Raw genomic sequence first — 15,022 nt, forward strand, 5'->3', positions numbered from 1 at the left:
AGATCTACGAGAGAGTCTTTCTAAACTCCTCCATGTCGACGATGGTCTTCAGGAGTCTATCGTGCGCCAGGCTAACCCTGTTGTACACCACCCTTGCCTCCTCCAGTTCTTCTTCAACGGTACGATCCTCGGGAGCCTGCAAGTTCGGAGCCGGGGCCCTTGCTTGGTATCTGGGTGCATCGGACTGGGCCTCAGCCTGATGACCTCTGCCGTGCAACTGACGTAGTGACTTCTTTCTGAGGGCGTCGCGGTTCTCCGACTTCGCCTTAAGTCGCTCCATGGCCGCCTTGCTGACTTCATGCGCCTTTACCCATGCCTGGGCTTTGCGACAGTCCGGCTTAACCTTCTTAAGTATGTCTGCGACATCGTCATTAGAGAGGGGAGCCCCCGTAACAGTTCCTCTTTCAGCGGTTGGGAGGTTCTGTAAGGTCGTTCAGAGAAGGATACCGATTTACATATGGGAGGTGAGTCCTTACCGCATCAACGCGAGCTCTGATCGCATGGGACAAAGTGGAATCGCTTTCGGACAGCTCGAAGGGCTCGTCAAAAGAAGCTTGCTTAGCGGCCACGTATCGAGCTCTCAACATCAAGTCGGTGGAGAAGTCATCCATGGTGCAGATCTCGCTGTCGTTTTCCTCGTTCCGCTCGCACTTGGCCTTGTTGGAGTCAAGAAATTCGGCATCAGGGGAAGGAATGGGGCGCTTCTTGGAAGCTTCGTTTGCCCTTTTTTCCATGTCGGTGTTATAGAGCCTGCGAAGAGTCAGACCAAAGAAGAAAGCCATGATAATAGTAATAAGCTGTAAGAGCAACATAGTGGAGGACATGTCTAGTAATGATAAATGTAAGGACAGGGAGATATAGATAGAATAAGAGGGTCAGTTTAGAGGGGAGACTGCTTAGAACGAAGAGAGATTATAAATATCTGTGTTCTCAGTACTTTAGGGCTCTGTGACTTACCCAGACCTTTTGTGAGATTTCTTTGACCCCATGCTGTGAGGTAGAGATCGCGAACTTGTGGTGGTGGATAGAAGGAAGGTACGCGAGCAGGAGATGGCAAGCAAGAGGACCCCAAAGCAGTGGAACACGCCAGAGACAGTGAATAAATGAAGAGCATTCTAAGAAATTCACGCCTATGGTCTTTGTTCTGCACCTCAGTGTTCACCGGTGATATCATTCACTGTTGTGATCTTGCCTTATGAGCTGCAAACACCAAACATGATGTTGGTATGTATGTTTCCATTGTCAATATTATAATGTTTTTTACTTATATCTTTTATGTCTCTACGCAGTAATACTGCTCTTATTGGTAAGTCTGTAGCGTTTTAGGTGAATGGACAGTCAGAGTAGGCTATAGCTGATTATAATGTGTCATAAGCATGGTAGTACCATGTACACTCGCTGTGGAATTCCAATGAAGATCTCTAATGCTGTAGAAGGTGCCAGGTAAAGCATAAAAGCCACGTACCCATTATCTAACTGCTGCATCATGCAGATGTCGTATCCCTGACTCTATTTACATGACCCCTCACGAAAAGAAGCGATTATTTGGACGGGGAAGACCAAGGTGCTCTCTTAAAGTTGTCCCTTCATAATCCTGACGGAAAAGGCCACGACGCTGTAACTCAGGTACCAGTCGTTCAACAACGTCATCCAGCCCCTGCGGCAGGAATGGGAATACGACAGTGAAACCATCAGCTCCCTCCTCGTCTAGCCAGGTACCCATTTCCTCTGCGATCGATTCAGGTGTACCAACAAAGGCAAGCCCCGAGTAGCCACCATATCGCTGTGCAAGCTGTCGGACGGTCAACTTCTCATCCTCGGCAAGCTTCAAGACTCCAGCACGGCCTGTCTTGCTCGCATTCGTTTCCGGGATATCTGTCGGTAGTGGACCATCTGGATCAAAGCCGGACGCATCCGTCCCCAGAGCAATGGACAAGGAGGCAATGGCGCTGTCGTAGTGGACGAGACTGTCAAGTTTGAGGCGCTTGGCCCTGGCCTCTTCCACGCTGTCACCAACGACGACAAAGGCGGCCGGCAGGATCTTGATATGGTTACGATCCCGACCAGCTGCCACTGCACGGCCCTTGACGTCCGCATACAACGCCTTTGCCGACTCCAAGTCCCTCGGCGAGCAGAAGACCGCTTCGGCCGTTTCAGCCGCCAACTGTTTCCCTGGCTCGGACTGTCCCGCTTGAACGATTACCGGCCAGCCTTGAACTGGCCGCGCGATGTTCAGGGGTCCTCTCACTTTCAGATCATCGCCCTTGTGGTCGAGAACATGCAACTTCTCCGGATCAAAGTAGACGCCGGTCTCTTGATCGCGGATGAAGGCATCATCAGCAAAACTATCCCACAACCCGGTAACGACGTCGTAGAACTCTCGGGCCCGCTTGTAGCGATCCGCGTGTTCCACGTGTGCATCTAGTCCGAAGTTCTTCGCAGACTCCGGATTACCGGTGGTGACGATGTTCCAAGCCGCTCGACCGCCGCTGAGATGATCCAGCGAGGCGAAGCGTCGCGCGATATGGTAGGGCTCATCGTATGTCGTGGATGCTGTGGCCGCGAGTCCAATCTTCTCTGTGACAACTGATAGCGCCGAGAGTAGAGTGAACGGCTCGAAGGATGTCACGGTGTGGCTGCGTTTCAGCGCCTCGACGGGCATGTTCAGCACAGCGAGGTGATCGGCCATGAAGAAGGCGTCGAATTTGGCATCTTCTAGCTTCTTGATGAAGGATTTGAGATGGGCGAGATTGAAATTGGCGTCTGGATAGGCGCCGGGGTATCGCCATGCGCCGGTGTGTAGGCTGACAGGTCGCATGAATGCGGTCAAATGTAGTGTTTTCTCAGGCATGGTCTCTTACACTGGGGTTTCTGGTTATGGGCTGGATGATACTGTAGGAAAAGGAAGTTCCTGCTATTGCCAGCGGGGGTGAAAGCATTATTATCGTGACCTATATACATGTCAGGTATCTTGTGATGACAAATGTGTTTGCGGATGAGTGAAACTGAGGTTGCGATCACGACATCGATAGCCTATCGTGTGGAGAGTATTTATCTGTATTGCTCAACATGGTTTACAAAGCAGGATTACCCCAAATGAGACAAAGTGGAGTTGCTTAGGAAGATGAAGGCAGCTACAGTAAAGCGTGTAGATTGAATACGTGATCATCACGTGTCTTAGCTAGGGACAATCAGCTTTCTTGTAAATTCTAGGTATCTATCTAGATATTTCTGACATTGATTGATTCTGAAACGATCCACAGTGTATATACTTCTTTAATTAATGTGTTCATGATGTAAGGATAGTACCTAGCCAATCTACAGGGCTTTATACTAGGACTCCGCGATGCTATAGTTCATTCTAGTTTATAGTGCTACAGTGTCCTTTGGGACATTGTTATGTTTTATATGGATGTTTTTTACATGTTTTCTCTTTTTTATTTTCGTTTATTCATTTTATTCTCTTTCCTTCCTCTTTAAACAGAAAAAAGAAAAGAATAAAGACAAAGATTGAGGGCGACCTACCGCAACACCTTGATGCAAAGCCCTAATCGACGGTAAGACTCAGCTATATCTGTTAAACAAGTCGAGGTTTTCAATCACAAGATTCCTAGTTAATCTGTACAGGCTACTTATTATCGCAATATGAGTAGGTCATGATTATCTCTTGAACATATAATGAACAAGCAGTTTCGAAGTGTTATTAGTTGAGGTGACAGAGATCGGCTTCAGAAACATGTAGATCAGTCGTTGAGCCGCCGATGCGAAATCATGTTTATTAGTACAACCAAATGGATGGTGACTTAAACCTGGCATTTGTGATATCACATGTGGTAATTCAATAACCACTATTGCCACAGAATCAAAAAAGAGATAGTACGTGCGGCGATCGACAGACCTCGTATTTGGTTTCCCTTACAGTTGCAGAAAGACTTTGGCTAGGGGACGGACGATCTGCTTTCGGGCTGAGGATTCTAGCCATTCAAGGCACGAAGAAAATTTGCCAAGGGAATTAATTGTGATGGCCTTGAGGCCGAGAGTCCAATATCCACGGATCTAAGGCGTTGGGAACCCCAGTCTGGGGGGCCTAACATGCGAGCCACGGTGGTTGCAAGATACTGACTTGTACATGGAACATCCATGACAAGTGGGATTCTAGACGAGGTGAAGGCAATCGAATAGTCTTTATTGTAACCTCAAACCAGGATCACAGATGGTTGACATAGGATGTATAACCTGCATAAAAGGGAAATGCGACCCTTTAAACTTTGGGTTCTGGAAGAGGTTACATTCTTAGCATCTGCTTTCAAGTGATCACAATCAACTGAAGGTCAATCTCTGCCTCTTTCGTTGTATATTTTGGACCCCTCTTTTGCTCGTTCCGTTTTACATTCTTGAGTTTATTTGGACTCGGCCACGTTGTCGCATTCTGTCCCTTCTTCAATTGTTCTTCATCGCTAGCATGTATTCTCACCCGGTTTAATATCATTCTCCAGAGAGAACGAGAGAAAAGATGACGGAGACAAACCGCAACCAACCGGTTGCGGACGCAATACAGGGACAAGCTACATCTTCCCAAGCACTGGACGATGCCTGGAATTTCTTGGATAAACATGGCGATGTCCAACACACTGACGCCGATCTGGTCGCCATCCGTCATAAAGTGGATCGGCGCATTTTGCCATTTATGTTTTGTTGCTATTTCCTACAATTCATCGATAAAGTGATGTATAATGTCAGTATCTTGGACCCCTCATACCAACCTCGCTAATCCCGACTCCAAAGTATGCGGGAGTCATGGGCATGAAAACAGACCTGGACCTGAAGGGAAACAACTTTAGCAACGGGGCAAGTGCCTTTTTCATTGCATCCTTGATTGCTGAAGTTCCAAATAGTAAGTTCTTATAATCCTCCTACAAGCAGGAAAACTCACCAGAACGTCAGCATATCTTCTCCAGAAGGTCCCCCCAGCCAAATGGTTGAGTATCAACGTCATTCTCTGGGGTGTTGCGGCAGCGGCAGCGGCCGGTGCGAAGAACTATACGACTCTACTTGTCGCGCGCATATTCCTTGGGATTTTTGAAGCCCCGGTAGCGCCATCCTTGATGCTCATAAGCAGTCAATACTACACGAAGTCCGAACAGGCCCCAAGATTTACATTTTGGTTTTTAGGCCTAGGAGTAGCCCAGATCATTGGCGGATTGATTTCCTTTGGCTTCCAACACGTCCATCATGCATTCGCCGGCTGGCGTATAATGTTCCTTGTCATGGGACTGATCACCGTTGCTGTAGGAGTTGCCACCTTACTTTTCCTTCCAGATACACCAATGCAAGCGAAGTGGTTATCCGATGACCAAAAGGTGACGCTACTTCAACACGTTCGCGTGAACCAGACCGGTATTCGCAATGGAAAGTTTGATCCCAAGCAATTGCTGGAAGCGGTTCTTGATCCTCAGGTGTGGTTGTGGGCTTTGATGCTCGCCTTGGTAGGTTTATCCCCACCTGTTCGCCTCTTCTAAGTATAGTCTTGAAGGAAAACTCCTAGCCCATAGAGAAAAAGGAAGGAGAAAAGCTAACTAGTATCTAGCAAGCTGTTTCCAGCGGAGTGGTCGTGGTGTATTCGTCCACGCTTATAGCGGGCTTTGGCTTTGGCGGACCTATCTCAGCCCTTCTAAACACACCTTCAGGAATTGTTAGTATTTTCTTTACACTTCTAGTGGGGATTGGCGTCCGTAAAGCTGCGAATCGATGGGCATGGATCTTTATCTGCAGTATCCCAGGAATCATCGGCGGCGGTCTGATGTCTTTCCTTCCCAAGAGCAATCGGGCCGGAATCTTGATTGGAATCTACCTAGTCAATGCAATCGTTGCTCCGACACCGGTAATCTACCACTGGATCGCCGCCAATTGCGCAGGGTACACAAAGCGTGCATTTACTAGTGCTGTGGTGGCCGGCTTTTTCTGCGTGGGCAATATCATTGGGCCGCAAACTTTCCAGGCAAGGGATGCCCCCGAATACCGACCAGCTAAGATTGCAGTCCTGGTGACTCAGGCCGTGGCTGGAATACTAGCCGTCGTGCTCTTTGGGTACTATGTCTGGGAGAACAGGCGGAGGGATCGCATTCAGACAACCCAAGAAGGCCAGGGTGTTGTCACGGACGAGAAGGCATGGGGTGGGTTGACCGACAAACAGAACAAGGACTTTCGTTATGTGTATTAAGTGGAGTTATCGTGAGCGGCAAGAACTCTAGCATATATTTGTTAATAAAGCAAAATAACTTGATCATACATGAGCATGGACAGAAACAATATGATGAGTGTTAGAAACGTAAGGAGCGATCTTGATCGAGCCAATGAAGCACCTGCTCATTGGACTCCAACACCAAACACCACCTCCTAAACTGGAGCTGGCAGTGACACTACTGCCTTTGTGTGGCATTGGTTGACATGACTATTATCATGAGACACATCGCTGGTGGTCAAACGGGAGAAGGTTGACAGCAAGTCGGCAATGAAGCCATGATGACAGGACAATAGTCAGGAGTCTAATGTTGGCATCATTCCTACGACATTAGAACAGCTTGACTCACTCCTACCTGCTTATGTTATAACTGGTACTATTACCGCCTAATCTATCCTACCGAACATGTTCCTCTCCCAGAAGACGACCAAGACAGAATTTGACTTACACGAAATATAAAACAAAATGGATCTTCTGCCTACCGAGCTGCTCCTACTAACGGGAGATTATATACATGACTTGCCGACGAAGCGTGCTTTAAGCGAGTGCTCTCGGAGATTCCGTCAAATTTTCCAACCTCTACTCTATACATCGATTACATTCGGCCCAACGAGAAGCATCCCGTTGATAGTTCAAAACCTCTGCAGAGAACCATATTTGGCAAGTCGTGTACGCCATATAACACTTGCACACGACTGCGAACATTGGAATAGGCTTCACCAATCAGAAATCGGTCGTGGGATAGACTCCACTTTGATCCACAGAATTCTGAACGAAACATTTGAAACAAAGACAGAGAAGACCAGATGGAAGAAGTATCTTAACAGCTTCTGTGGTGTGGCTTGGGTGGGCCTGCTGTTAACTCGCCTGAGTCGCTTGGAAACACTTTTGCTGGCATATGATCATGATGAACTACTGCAAGACATCCTGGAAAAGGCAGCTATGCGCCAGCGACCTTTTCACAACACTCCTCCATTTCCCTGTCTACAAAGAGTTCAGATTAGCTCCCTTGCTGCGTGGAAACCGGTAACTACGGACTTTGTATTGCCGTTTTTGTATTTCCCAGCTGTTCGCGAAGTGCTCGCATACAATATTCAAGAGCGGCCTTTAGACCAAATCCAAAGGTCTTTGGCTCAACTTACGATAGGCAACCCTATGTGCCAAGTTACTCGAGCTGGTGTTATGATGTGGGCTTCTGATCCCACAGGCATGGCTAAATGGGCTAAACTGTGCCCTAAACTCGAGCATTTCCATGTTGTACTTTATTATCCTCCTAATTTGCATGATGGGCACTTGGATATAGAAGCCTTCCGCCAGGCGCTTCTTCAAGCTAAAGATACCCTGAAGTCTCTTCGCCTGGGCTTCATGTGGACGGCTTCAAAAGGATCTGATTATCAAACTCCATCAATGGTGCAATGCGATCTGTATGGCCTACTCGGATCCTTGAAGGATTTTAGCGTACTCCAACAGCTTTCTATTCCGCACGCTAGCCTCGTGGGACTCAAGTTTAACAATTCAGGATCATTCACAGGTCAGCTTCCTTGCTCACTAGAGGTGCTAGAAATCACAGGTGTCGTTGTGGTGGGCTGTTTTACGCTTATCGCGTCTTACCTTGCGGAGCTGGTGAGATATCGAGTTGATTTGGTACCTCGGCTTCGACTACTTGTGCTTAAGCTGGGCCCAATGGTGAGATCACTACTGGGTACGGCTTTTTTGAGGTTGGTATGTGAGGCCGCTGGGGTCGAGTTGGAAATTCAAGATCTAGACTTCCGAGAGGATGATGTCTCGAATTGTTGAAGGCCAGCTTTCTCTACACATCTGACGATCAGATCAATGACTGAAATTAACCAATACAGTGGGCGAAAGTCTTGATGTCGACGTCTTTGACAGAACATGGTTACCCCTTGGCTACTACTATATCACGATCTTGGCGACAGCTGTTGGATCTAGATCTGGCACTGGATCGGACAATACAATATCTTGATGTCTATGCTTGTTTTGCGCATTCTCTATTCACTTTTGTCAATCATCTGAAACTTGGCTCTATGTAATTTTACATTGATTCTGCCTGCTATACGGCACTCATTTGCAATACTCTGTGGGTCATAAGCAATAATGATCATTCTATGATCTTCGTGTGTATATTTCAAGGCAAAATACCAATGCAAGCGTCTTTCTACTTCGAACCTGTCATGCAAATACCCGCTACCTAAGATAGAATGTAGCCGTCGGATAGATTGAGAACGGAGAATATACCTGTAGACAATACTATACAATCATCTCATCCGTTCATCTTTCATATATGCAAACAAGTAAAGCGCCCAACCGATAACTCCCGGCAAAAAGACTCGCCCATGATTCATGCACCAAGCTTTTAACTCCCTCGGCCCAGCGACCACGGGTATAAATACAGACAAGGGGGTATATGGGATAAAACCAACACCCGATATACCTTTCAATCAACCACGCTACAGCTCGCCTCGCGCGCGCATAATCCCACGAGATTATTTCTCACCCAGCAACTCCTTGCGCATCTCCTCACGCTGAGCCTTCGCCTCATCCTTCGCCTGGGTGCGCTGCACCGCAGCCTGCGTCCGCATCTGCTCCTGTTGTTCCTGAGCCGCAACCCAGACTATTCAGACCCATTAGCCCCCGATCATCTTCCGGATCCCATTCATTCCCTTCACCCCAAGATGGGAAACATACTCGACTTATCCGACTTAGACCACTGCTTCAGGCGATTCACATAATCATCGAATTCCTGCGCGCGACGATCCCCTTCCTCCAGACTCCGCTTTTGGAGCTCCGGGTTATACCGTTTGAACAATTCTTCATCGGTAGGACGGATCGCTTGGACGAGTGCCGGGCCGCCGACACAGATCACCGTGCCGCTAGAATAATAATTCCCCGTCAGCTTTTGTCGGATTGCTGTATTCGCCGAATTGGAGGGAAACTTACACGACGAACATCTTGATCCACGTTCCCGCTTTGGACATGGTGACGGCGTGTTTCCGAGGGATGTCACTGCGCGGATATAATTGCCGAGACAATGGTGTCGGGTTTTGTCGATGTGTATCACTTGGTCCCTGAGGAATGAGTGGCCGGGCTCTCTTTGGTGTGTGGGAGGGAGATCCACGCGCAGGTGCTACTCAGAAATAATAGGCGGCGCATAATTGGGTGGAACGGAATAGCATCATCGGTGGTCGGCGGTCGGCATGTGGCTGGGGTTGGTGTGAGGCGAAGTGGCGCAGTAGGGCGGGTTGATTGGGGCAAACGATGCAAACTGTGGTGGAACAAGAAACTTCGTGGTTAGAAAAGGAAAAGAAAAAAATAAAAAAAAAAAACAAATAAATAATTAAAATAAAAAGAGAGAGAGAGAGCGTGACAAAAAGAAGTTCATGCTACTTTAACTAGGTGTGCTCCACCCGTTCTGACACTAGGTCGACCGTCTCTACTATTGACCACTACCCTTGCTAGTTGCTGGAGTCGATACTGTTTTGGGGCATTTCTATTATCTCACTCGCAGATACTGTCTTGTTCGGAAGGTATCTTCGGCTGCTCGGTAGGATTTCATGGCCGATCCTGTTCGCTGCAGAGTGCCGCGTGTATAACCGTTGGATCAGAGAAGAATTTCGGAAGCAAGGGGCCTATCCGATTCAAATGGTTGGAATCAAGCCAAGGGGTCGAATGGAGGAGTAAGCAGCAAGACAACCAATTCAACGTCATACAGCAGGCGATGGCGAGAGAAGACGCTTATCATCGACGAATCATTGATATTATCAAGCCGGACACAATGCCCTGCGTTCCGAAATGGGAGACTCCGTCATCCTTCATTTCCATATGCTACGGAGTCCTCCGTACACCACATCGTACTCGTACCTCCTGTGAATTACCCTAAGAGGCAGGGGAGTGGACAACATTCCATGCGACTAACCCCTATTCCTCGATGGTTGATTTCCAATATATTATTAGACGCAGATAGATATAGGTAAATAGATTGGACGACGAGTCTTAATATCCTCAATTGGCGCCTTCCTTGCATCACATTGTTTGTCGCAAGTTGTTTCAGCGATGTATACGGAGTGCAGAGTTGTACTCGGTACCTATCGTATATCGACTTCCATTGTCAGGAAGAACGAATCTATAATTAGGACAAGGTTATCTGGACGTCAGTTAACCGCCGGCCCATGGTTTGCGTCGAGGGCATCCATGCAGAGAGGGGAATTATTGGACTCGCCAAGAAGTGAAATGAATCTTGAAGGGGAAATGTGCCTCTCTGATTGGGATGACATGGTGCCTTAGCAGCCTTAAGACACGAGACTACTCGATACTAAGAAGTGCTGTTACCGCGGTCTCCACTTTTCATAGAACGAATGCATTCCACCTGTAGCGAGAAGAAACAAAAAGAAAATAAAAATCAAAGAAAACACAATAAAGTGACTGTCGTGGAAAATCCCACCAAAGAGGTCGATATTCTTTGGCCTAAATTGAAATCTATCCATTTTTGACTATCCGATGTTCCCCTTTTTTCCCCTTCGATTCTTTTCGGGTACCTACATTTTGTGGCCATGAATATATTCCTTCGTCGGGCCCACTTCCCCACTATCCATGGGAAAGAATCCTCAAACATCCACTAACTGTGCTTAGGGGATGTCAGGCCCTCAAGTGATAATTCCATTCTGTATCAAGTGGGACAATGATATCAACCGCCAGAGAATAATGGCGGGACAGGATGTGGGGACAAGGAAAAGAACCACCGTTTGTTACGGGGAAACAAGTCATCAGAAAATTAGGCAGAACAGTGAAAAAAGAAGAAGACTCGTTTGAGGAAGGATAATCCCATCATCCTCGATTCCTTGTGTCATTCAAACTCACCAATATTATTCGTGGGTACCTGCGCGGTTCAGGGCCGGACATTAAAAATTACTGACTAGTACGAGTAATTACTTCCTTACCCTACCAACCGTTGTTGTTACTAAACAACCTCCACGGCTCCATCCGGAGAGCCCATTTTAAACCATTTTAAACCATTTGATCTCTCCTCTCAGATAAAACTAACTCGCCCTCATTCCCCCCTCCGTGGTCACACGCTCTTTTTCCACCAGCCACAGGGACTTGTCTGTCGTTCGGTCGTTTTTGCTTTCTAGTTCGATTCCTTCCGTTGCGGTGTCTCCTTCATTCCTTTGGAGAAACATCCCTGAGCGCCCTCTCCTGTGGTTCTCATTTACCTTCGAACAAGTTGGTTGTCCCGGCGCATTGACGCTCCAATCGCGCACTCGGCTTTTCAAGCCCTCCACACCCAAGATTGCCCGCTGACAATGTCTTTCCCGTTGCAGGCACGCGTACTTCCTTGATTGGTTTATGATCGCATACTTCTGCTGCGCTTGTTCGACTCGAGGGGCTGGTGGTATTCATTCTTTTACTGTCGCGTTCCAGTAAGCTTCGACCGTTGCGCGCATCCTTCAAGTGGTCCTGACTGGACCTTTCACACAAATGGACCAGCTGACCCCCGGATAGATACGTAGTGGATTAAAACCAGAGGCGTGACACAGGATCGCACCGAATTAGTTGATGCCCAGCTGGACAAAGAGAAAACCATTCCGCTTCTCTTCCGTGAACGACAGCCGTCTCTGTAACCGAAGCTTTGAGCTTTGTCATGGCTTACCCTCAGCATCCAGCGCAGAGGCCTCCGCCCATGAGAAACTACGGCCCTCGCCCCTCTCGGCCCCCAGGCCCACCACAAGACGGGCATTTTGACCAAGGATACGATTACGGTTACCCGCCTGGGAATGGAGGCTACGACGATGTTGGATACGGTTATCCGGGTGACCAAGCAGTCCCGAGATCATACGGACCTCCACGAGGTGCTCCACGCCCACCGCGGGGAGGTTATGGCCCTCCCGTGGACTCACGACCTGATCGCGGATATGCGCCAAGAGGTCGACCGCCGCCAAATCGATACGATGCGCCTCGTGGCTATGGCGACAGGCGAGCGCCATCAAGGCAAGATCGCTCAAGGCCTCGTGAGTGAAACCTCGCATCGAACGGATTCGTAAATCAAGTACTGATGATAATCCAGCCCCTCATCCTATGCCGCCTCCCTCCAACGCAGCATGGGACAATCCGTTCCCGATATTTCCTTCCCAAGAACCACGCAGCCGGTCCGGCTCAACGTCAACGGGAATTGAAACGGGAATGGCGAGGATGGATCTCAATGGCCCAATGTCGCCTGTAACTGTGCCAGACCGTCCGCATACGTCGCACGCACGACGGCAGGAGATGCCTCGACAGCCGCCCCCTGGCTCCGCTGGACGGGGTAGGGGAGATTATCCTGCTGGCCCCGTAAGATCTACGAGCCAAGGGCGTCCGCCAGCTGGACGGTCTGATTGGAGTGAGCGGAGCGAGCGGTCTTATACTGACCCTAATGGACCCCCGCCGATACCGCAAATCAATAGAAGCGCAACCGTGCCTGTTACAGCTGCACCGCCAATGACACCGGCGGCCCCGCCCGTTGCTAAGCCAATGTATCCCGGACAGGCTACATACCAAGACCCGACATTTGCCGCGAAAGCCAATGCACACAAGTCTCTGCACGTCGACGCATTACTGGATAGCTATTATAGCACAGCCCATGCGGATGAACCCGACATGCCCAATTTCGACGCTATGCCTGATGGCGGCCACGGTGGTCCAATCGACGAAAGTTTACTCGGATTAGAAAAACCGAAATCAAAAACACCTGCTCCCCCCGCTCCTCAGGGCCAGTACGCGGCGTTCCACCCGCAGCCTACCGATGTTCATCATGTCCAATCTCAGCCGGAGATAAGATCAGGGGCTGTGCCAAATCAATTTGAGAATGCAGGATTCCACTTTGACCTCCCTGCATCGGCACCCGCTGCGCAGCACCAGGAGGGGATGGATTACGGGTTCGGCTACGAAGATCCCATGCAGACTCCACACCAGCAACACCATGGTAGTTGGGGGTCACAAATGAATGCATACTCCGAAGAACAGACAGGGTACGCAAGCCGCGGTGGCTCCATTCGCAGCAATGGTCCTCAGCCGTACCGGGCCAATCAGCCCGCATACGCGAATGAAGCGCCGCCACCAGTAGTGAATCAGATGGACCCGGCAGACGCCGAGCAAAACCCCGATGCGCTACCTCATCATCCGGCACCTTTCCGACCCGGCCACGATCAGGGTAGCGGACCAGCACCTGTACGCCAGTACAACAGCGCGGCTGACTCTGCACCGCCTCCTGTTGCTGCGCAGCAAGGCCCCCCGGTTGATTCACCCGCCGGACCAGTGACGCAAGAAGAACTTCAACAGTTGCAGCGGGTTGTCAAGAGCAATCCTTCTGACAAGAAGACCCAACTGTTACTCGCCCAGAAGCTGGCCGAGGCCTCGGTGGTGCTGGTTGAGAGCAGTCGACTAGATCCCAAGTCCAAGGCGAAAGCGAGGGAGAAGTATTCGATGGATGCGTACAAAATCGTTAAAAAGCTTGTGTCTAGCGGATATGCTGACGCACAGTTTTTCTTGGCGGACTGCTACGGCCAAGGACTACTGGGCCTTCAGGTTGATCACAAGGAAGCTTTCCACTTGTACCAAACTGCTGCCAAGCAAGGGCATGGTCAGTCGGCCTACCGCACGGCTGTGTGTTGCGAAATTGGTGCGGAAGAAGGCGGTGGTACCAAGCGGGACCCATTCAAGGCAGTACATTGGTATAAGCGTGCTGCATCTTTGGGAGATCCACCAGCGATGTATAAGATGGGAATGATTATGCTCAAGGGGCTTCTTGGACAAGCCAAGAACCCTCGCGAGGGTGTCTCATGGCTGAAGCGTGCCGCAGAACGTGCTGATGCTGAGAACCCGCACGCACTGCATGAACTTGCGCTCATGTATGCTAATGCGGGCCCGAATGACATAGTCATTCGTGATGAGGCGTATGCTAGTCAGCTATTCCACCAAGCTGCCGAACTGGGGTATAAGTTCTCCCAGTTCCAACTAGCCACTGCTTACGAGTATGGGTTGATGGGGTGCCCCGTGGACCCCCGGCAGAGTATCTTTTGGTATACTCATGCGGCCGCGCAGGGCGAGCACCAAAGTGAGCTTGCCCTGAGCGGATGGTATTTGACTGGCGCGGAGGGGATTCTGCAGCAGAGCGACACGGAAGCCTACCTCTGGGCACGCAAGGCTGCGACTTCCAGTCTTGCAAAGGCAGAATATGCAATGGGTTACTATACCGAAGTTGGAATCGGGGTCACCGCCAATATGGAGGATGCCAAGCGATGGTATTGGCGGGCAGCTGGTGAGTGCTTTACAGTCCACATCGCTTTGATACAATTACTAATCGACGTTATTCTGCTACACAGCCCAAGGATTCCCGAAAGCCCGCGAACGTCTGGAAGAAATCAAGAAGGGAGGCGCCCAGATGCAGAAAGCCCGGCTTTCTCGGTCTGGTGCCAACCAGCAGAAGCAAAACGAAGGCGACTGCATTCTCATGTGAGGTCGGAACGGGAGGTTATAGATTTTAATGTCTCATGCATGAACAATTTCTTTTCTTTTATATCCCATTTGCATTGACTTGATCTTCTTTCGACCGGGTTGGAATTAACACTATGCACATGGTTGAGATGTTGGATATGGAAGACTTGATGAATACCATATGATGTATACCCTATTATTATTATTGATGTGCTTCCAGAACATAGAGCGAGATTCCCAGAAATAAGACTAATACAAATACACTAGTTACTAATATACATTAAAGAGCATCTCTCA

The 15,022-nt window shown here is 49.2% G+C and overlaps 7 protein-coding genes across 7 annotated transcripts; 3 read left to right on the forward strand and 4 right to left on the reverse strand.

Annotated features, from left to right (window-relative positions):
- Positions 1-4: 4 nt before the first annotated feature.
- Positions 5-782, reverse strand: BDV37DRAFT_285543 (uncharacterized protein; the record flags this gene model as incomplete). The annotated part of the gene is made up of 2 exons (XM_032087754.1): positions 5-421; positions 477-782. 2 exons carry the CDS (start codon positions 780-782, stop codon positions 5-7), a joined length of 723 nt encoding a protein of 240 aa, XP_031938840.1.
- A 60-nt stretch (positions 783-842) lies between these two features.
- BDV37DRAFT_177674 (uncharacterized protein) lies at positions 843-1,146 on the reverse strand. The gene has a single exon (XM_032079437.1). It carries the CDS (start codon positions 1,112-1,114, stop codon positions 881-883), a length of 234 nt encoding a protein of 77 aa, XP_031938841.1. The 5' UTR covers positions 1,115-1,146; the 3' UTR covers positions 843-880.
- Positions 1,147-1,525: 379 nt separating this feature from the next.
- On the reverse strand, positions 1,526-3,092 carry BDV37DRAFT_296165 (LLM class flavin-dependent oxidoreductase; the record flags this gene model as incomplete). The annotated part of the gene is made up of 1 exon (XM_032090058.1): positions 1,526-3,092. The coding sequence occupies exon 1, from the start codon at positions 2,849-2,851 to the stop codon at positions 1,526-1,528; it is 1,326 nt and encodes a 441-aa protein (XP_031938842.1). The 5' UTR covers positions 2,852-3,092.
- Positions 3,093-4,797: 1,705 nt separating this feature from the next.
- Positions 4,798-6,220, forward strand: BDV37DRAFT_296167 (major facilitator superfamily domain-containing protein; the record flags this gene model as incomplete). The annotated part of the gene is made up of 3 exons (XM_032090059.1): positions 4,798-4,894; positions 4,945-5,486; positions 5,588-6,220. 3 exons carry the CDS (start codon positions 4,798-4,800, stop codon positions 6,218-6,220), a joined length of 1,272 nt encoding a protein of 423 aa, XP_031938843.1.
- Positions 6,221-6,706: 486 nt separating this feature from the next.
- BDV37DRAFT_285546 (uncharacterized protein) lies at positions 6,707-8,038 on the forward strand (the record flags this gene model as incomplete). Its single annotated transcript, XM_032087755.1, has 1 exon — positions 6,707-8,038. The coding sequence occupies one exon, from the start codon at positions 6,707-6,709 to the stop codon at positions 8,036-8,038; it is 1,332 nt and encodes a 443-aa protein (XP_031938844.1).
- A 327-nt stretch (positions 8,039-8,365) lies between these two features.
- On the reverse strand, positions 8,366-9,539 carry BDV37DRAFT_254520 (uncharacterized protein). The gene is made up of 3 exons (XM_032082643.1): positions 9,200-9,539; positions 8,948-9,132; positions 8,366-8,873 (listed from the first exon to the last, which is right to left on the reverse strand). Exons 1-3 carry the CDS (start codon positions 9,235-9,237, stop codon positions 8,746-8,748), a joined length of 351 nt encoding a protein of 116 aa, XP_031938845.1. The 5' UTR covers positions 9,238-9,539; the 3' UTR covers positions 8,366-8,745.
- Positions 9,540-11,897: 2,358 nt separating this feature from the next.
- Positions 11,898-14,747, forward strand: BDV37DRAFT_273543 (putative chitin synthase activator (Chs3); the record flags this gene model as incomplete). Its single annotated transcript, XM_032085076.1, has 4 exons — positions 11,898-12,015; positions 12,086-12,268; positions 12,321-14,549; positions 14,614-14,747. The coding sequence occupies 4 exons, from the start codon at positions 11,898-11,900 to the stop codon at positions 14,745-14,747; spliced, it is 2,664 nt and encodes an 887-aa protein (XP_031938846.1).
- Between the last annotated feature and the right edge of the window lie 275 nt (positions 14,748-15,022).

This window comes from Aspergillus pseudonomiae (genome assembly GCF_009193645.1).
Source record: "Aspergillus pseudonomiae strain CBS 119388 unplaced genomic scaffold BDV37scaffold_62, whole genome shotgun sequence".
NCBI lineage: Eukaryota > Fungi > Ascomycota > Eurotiomycetes > Eurotiales > Aspergillaceae > Aspergillus > Aspergillus pseudonomiae.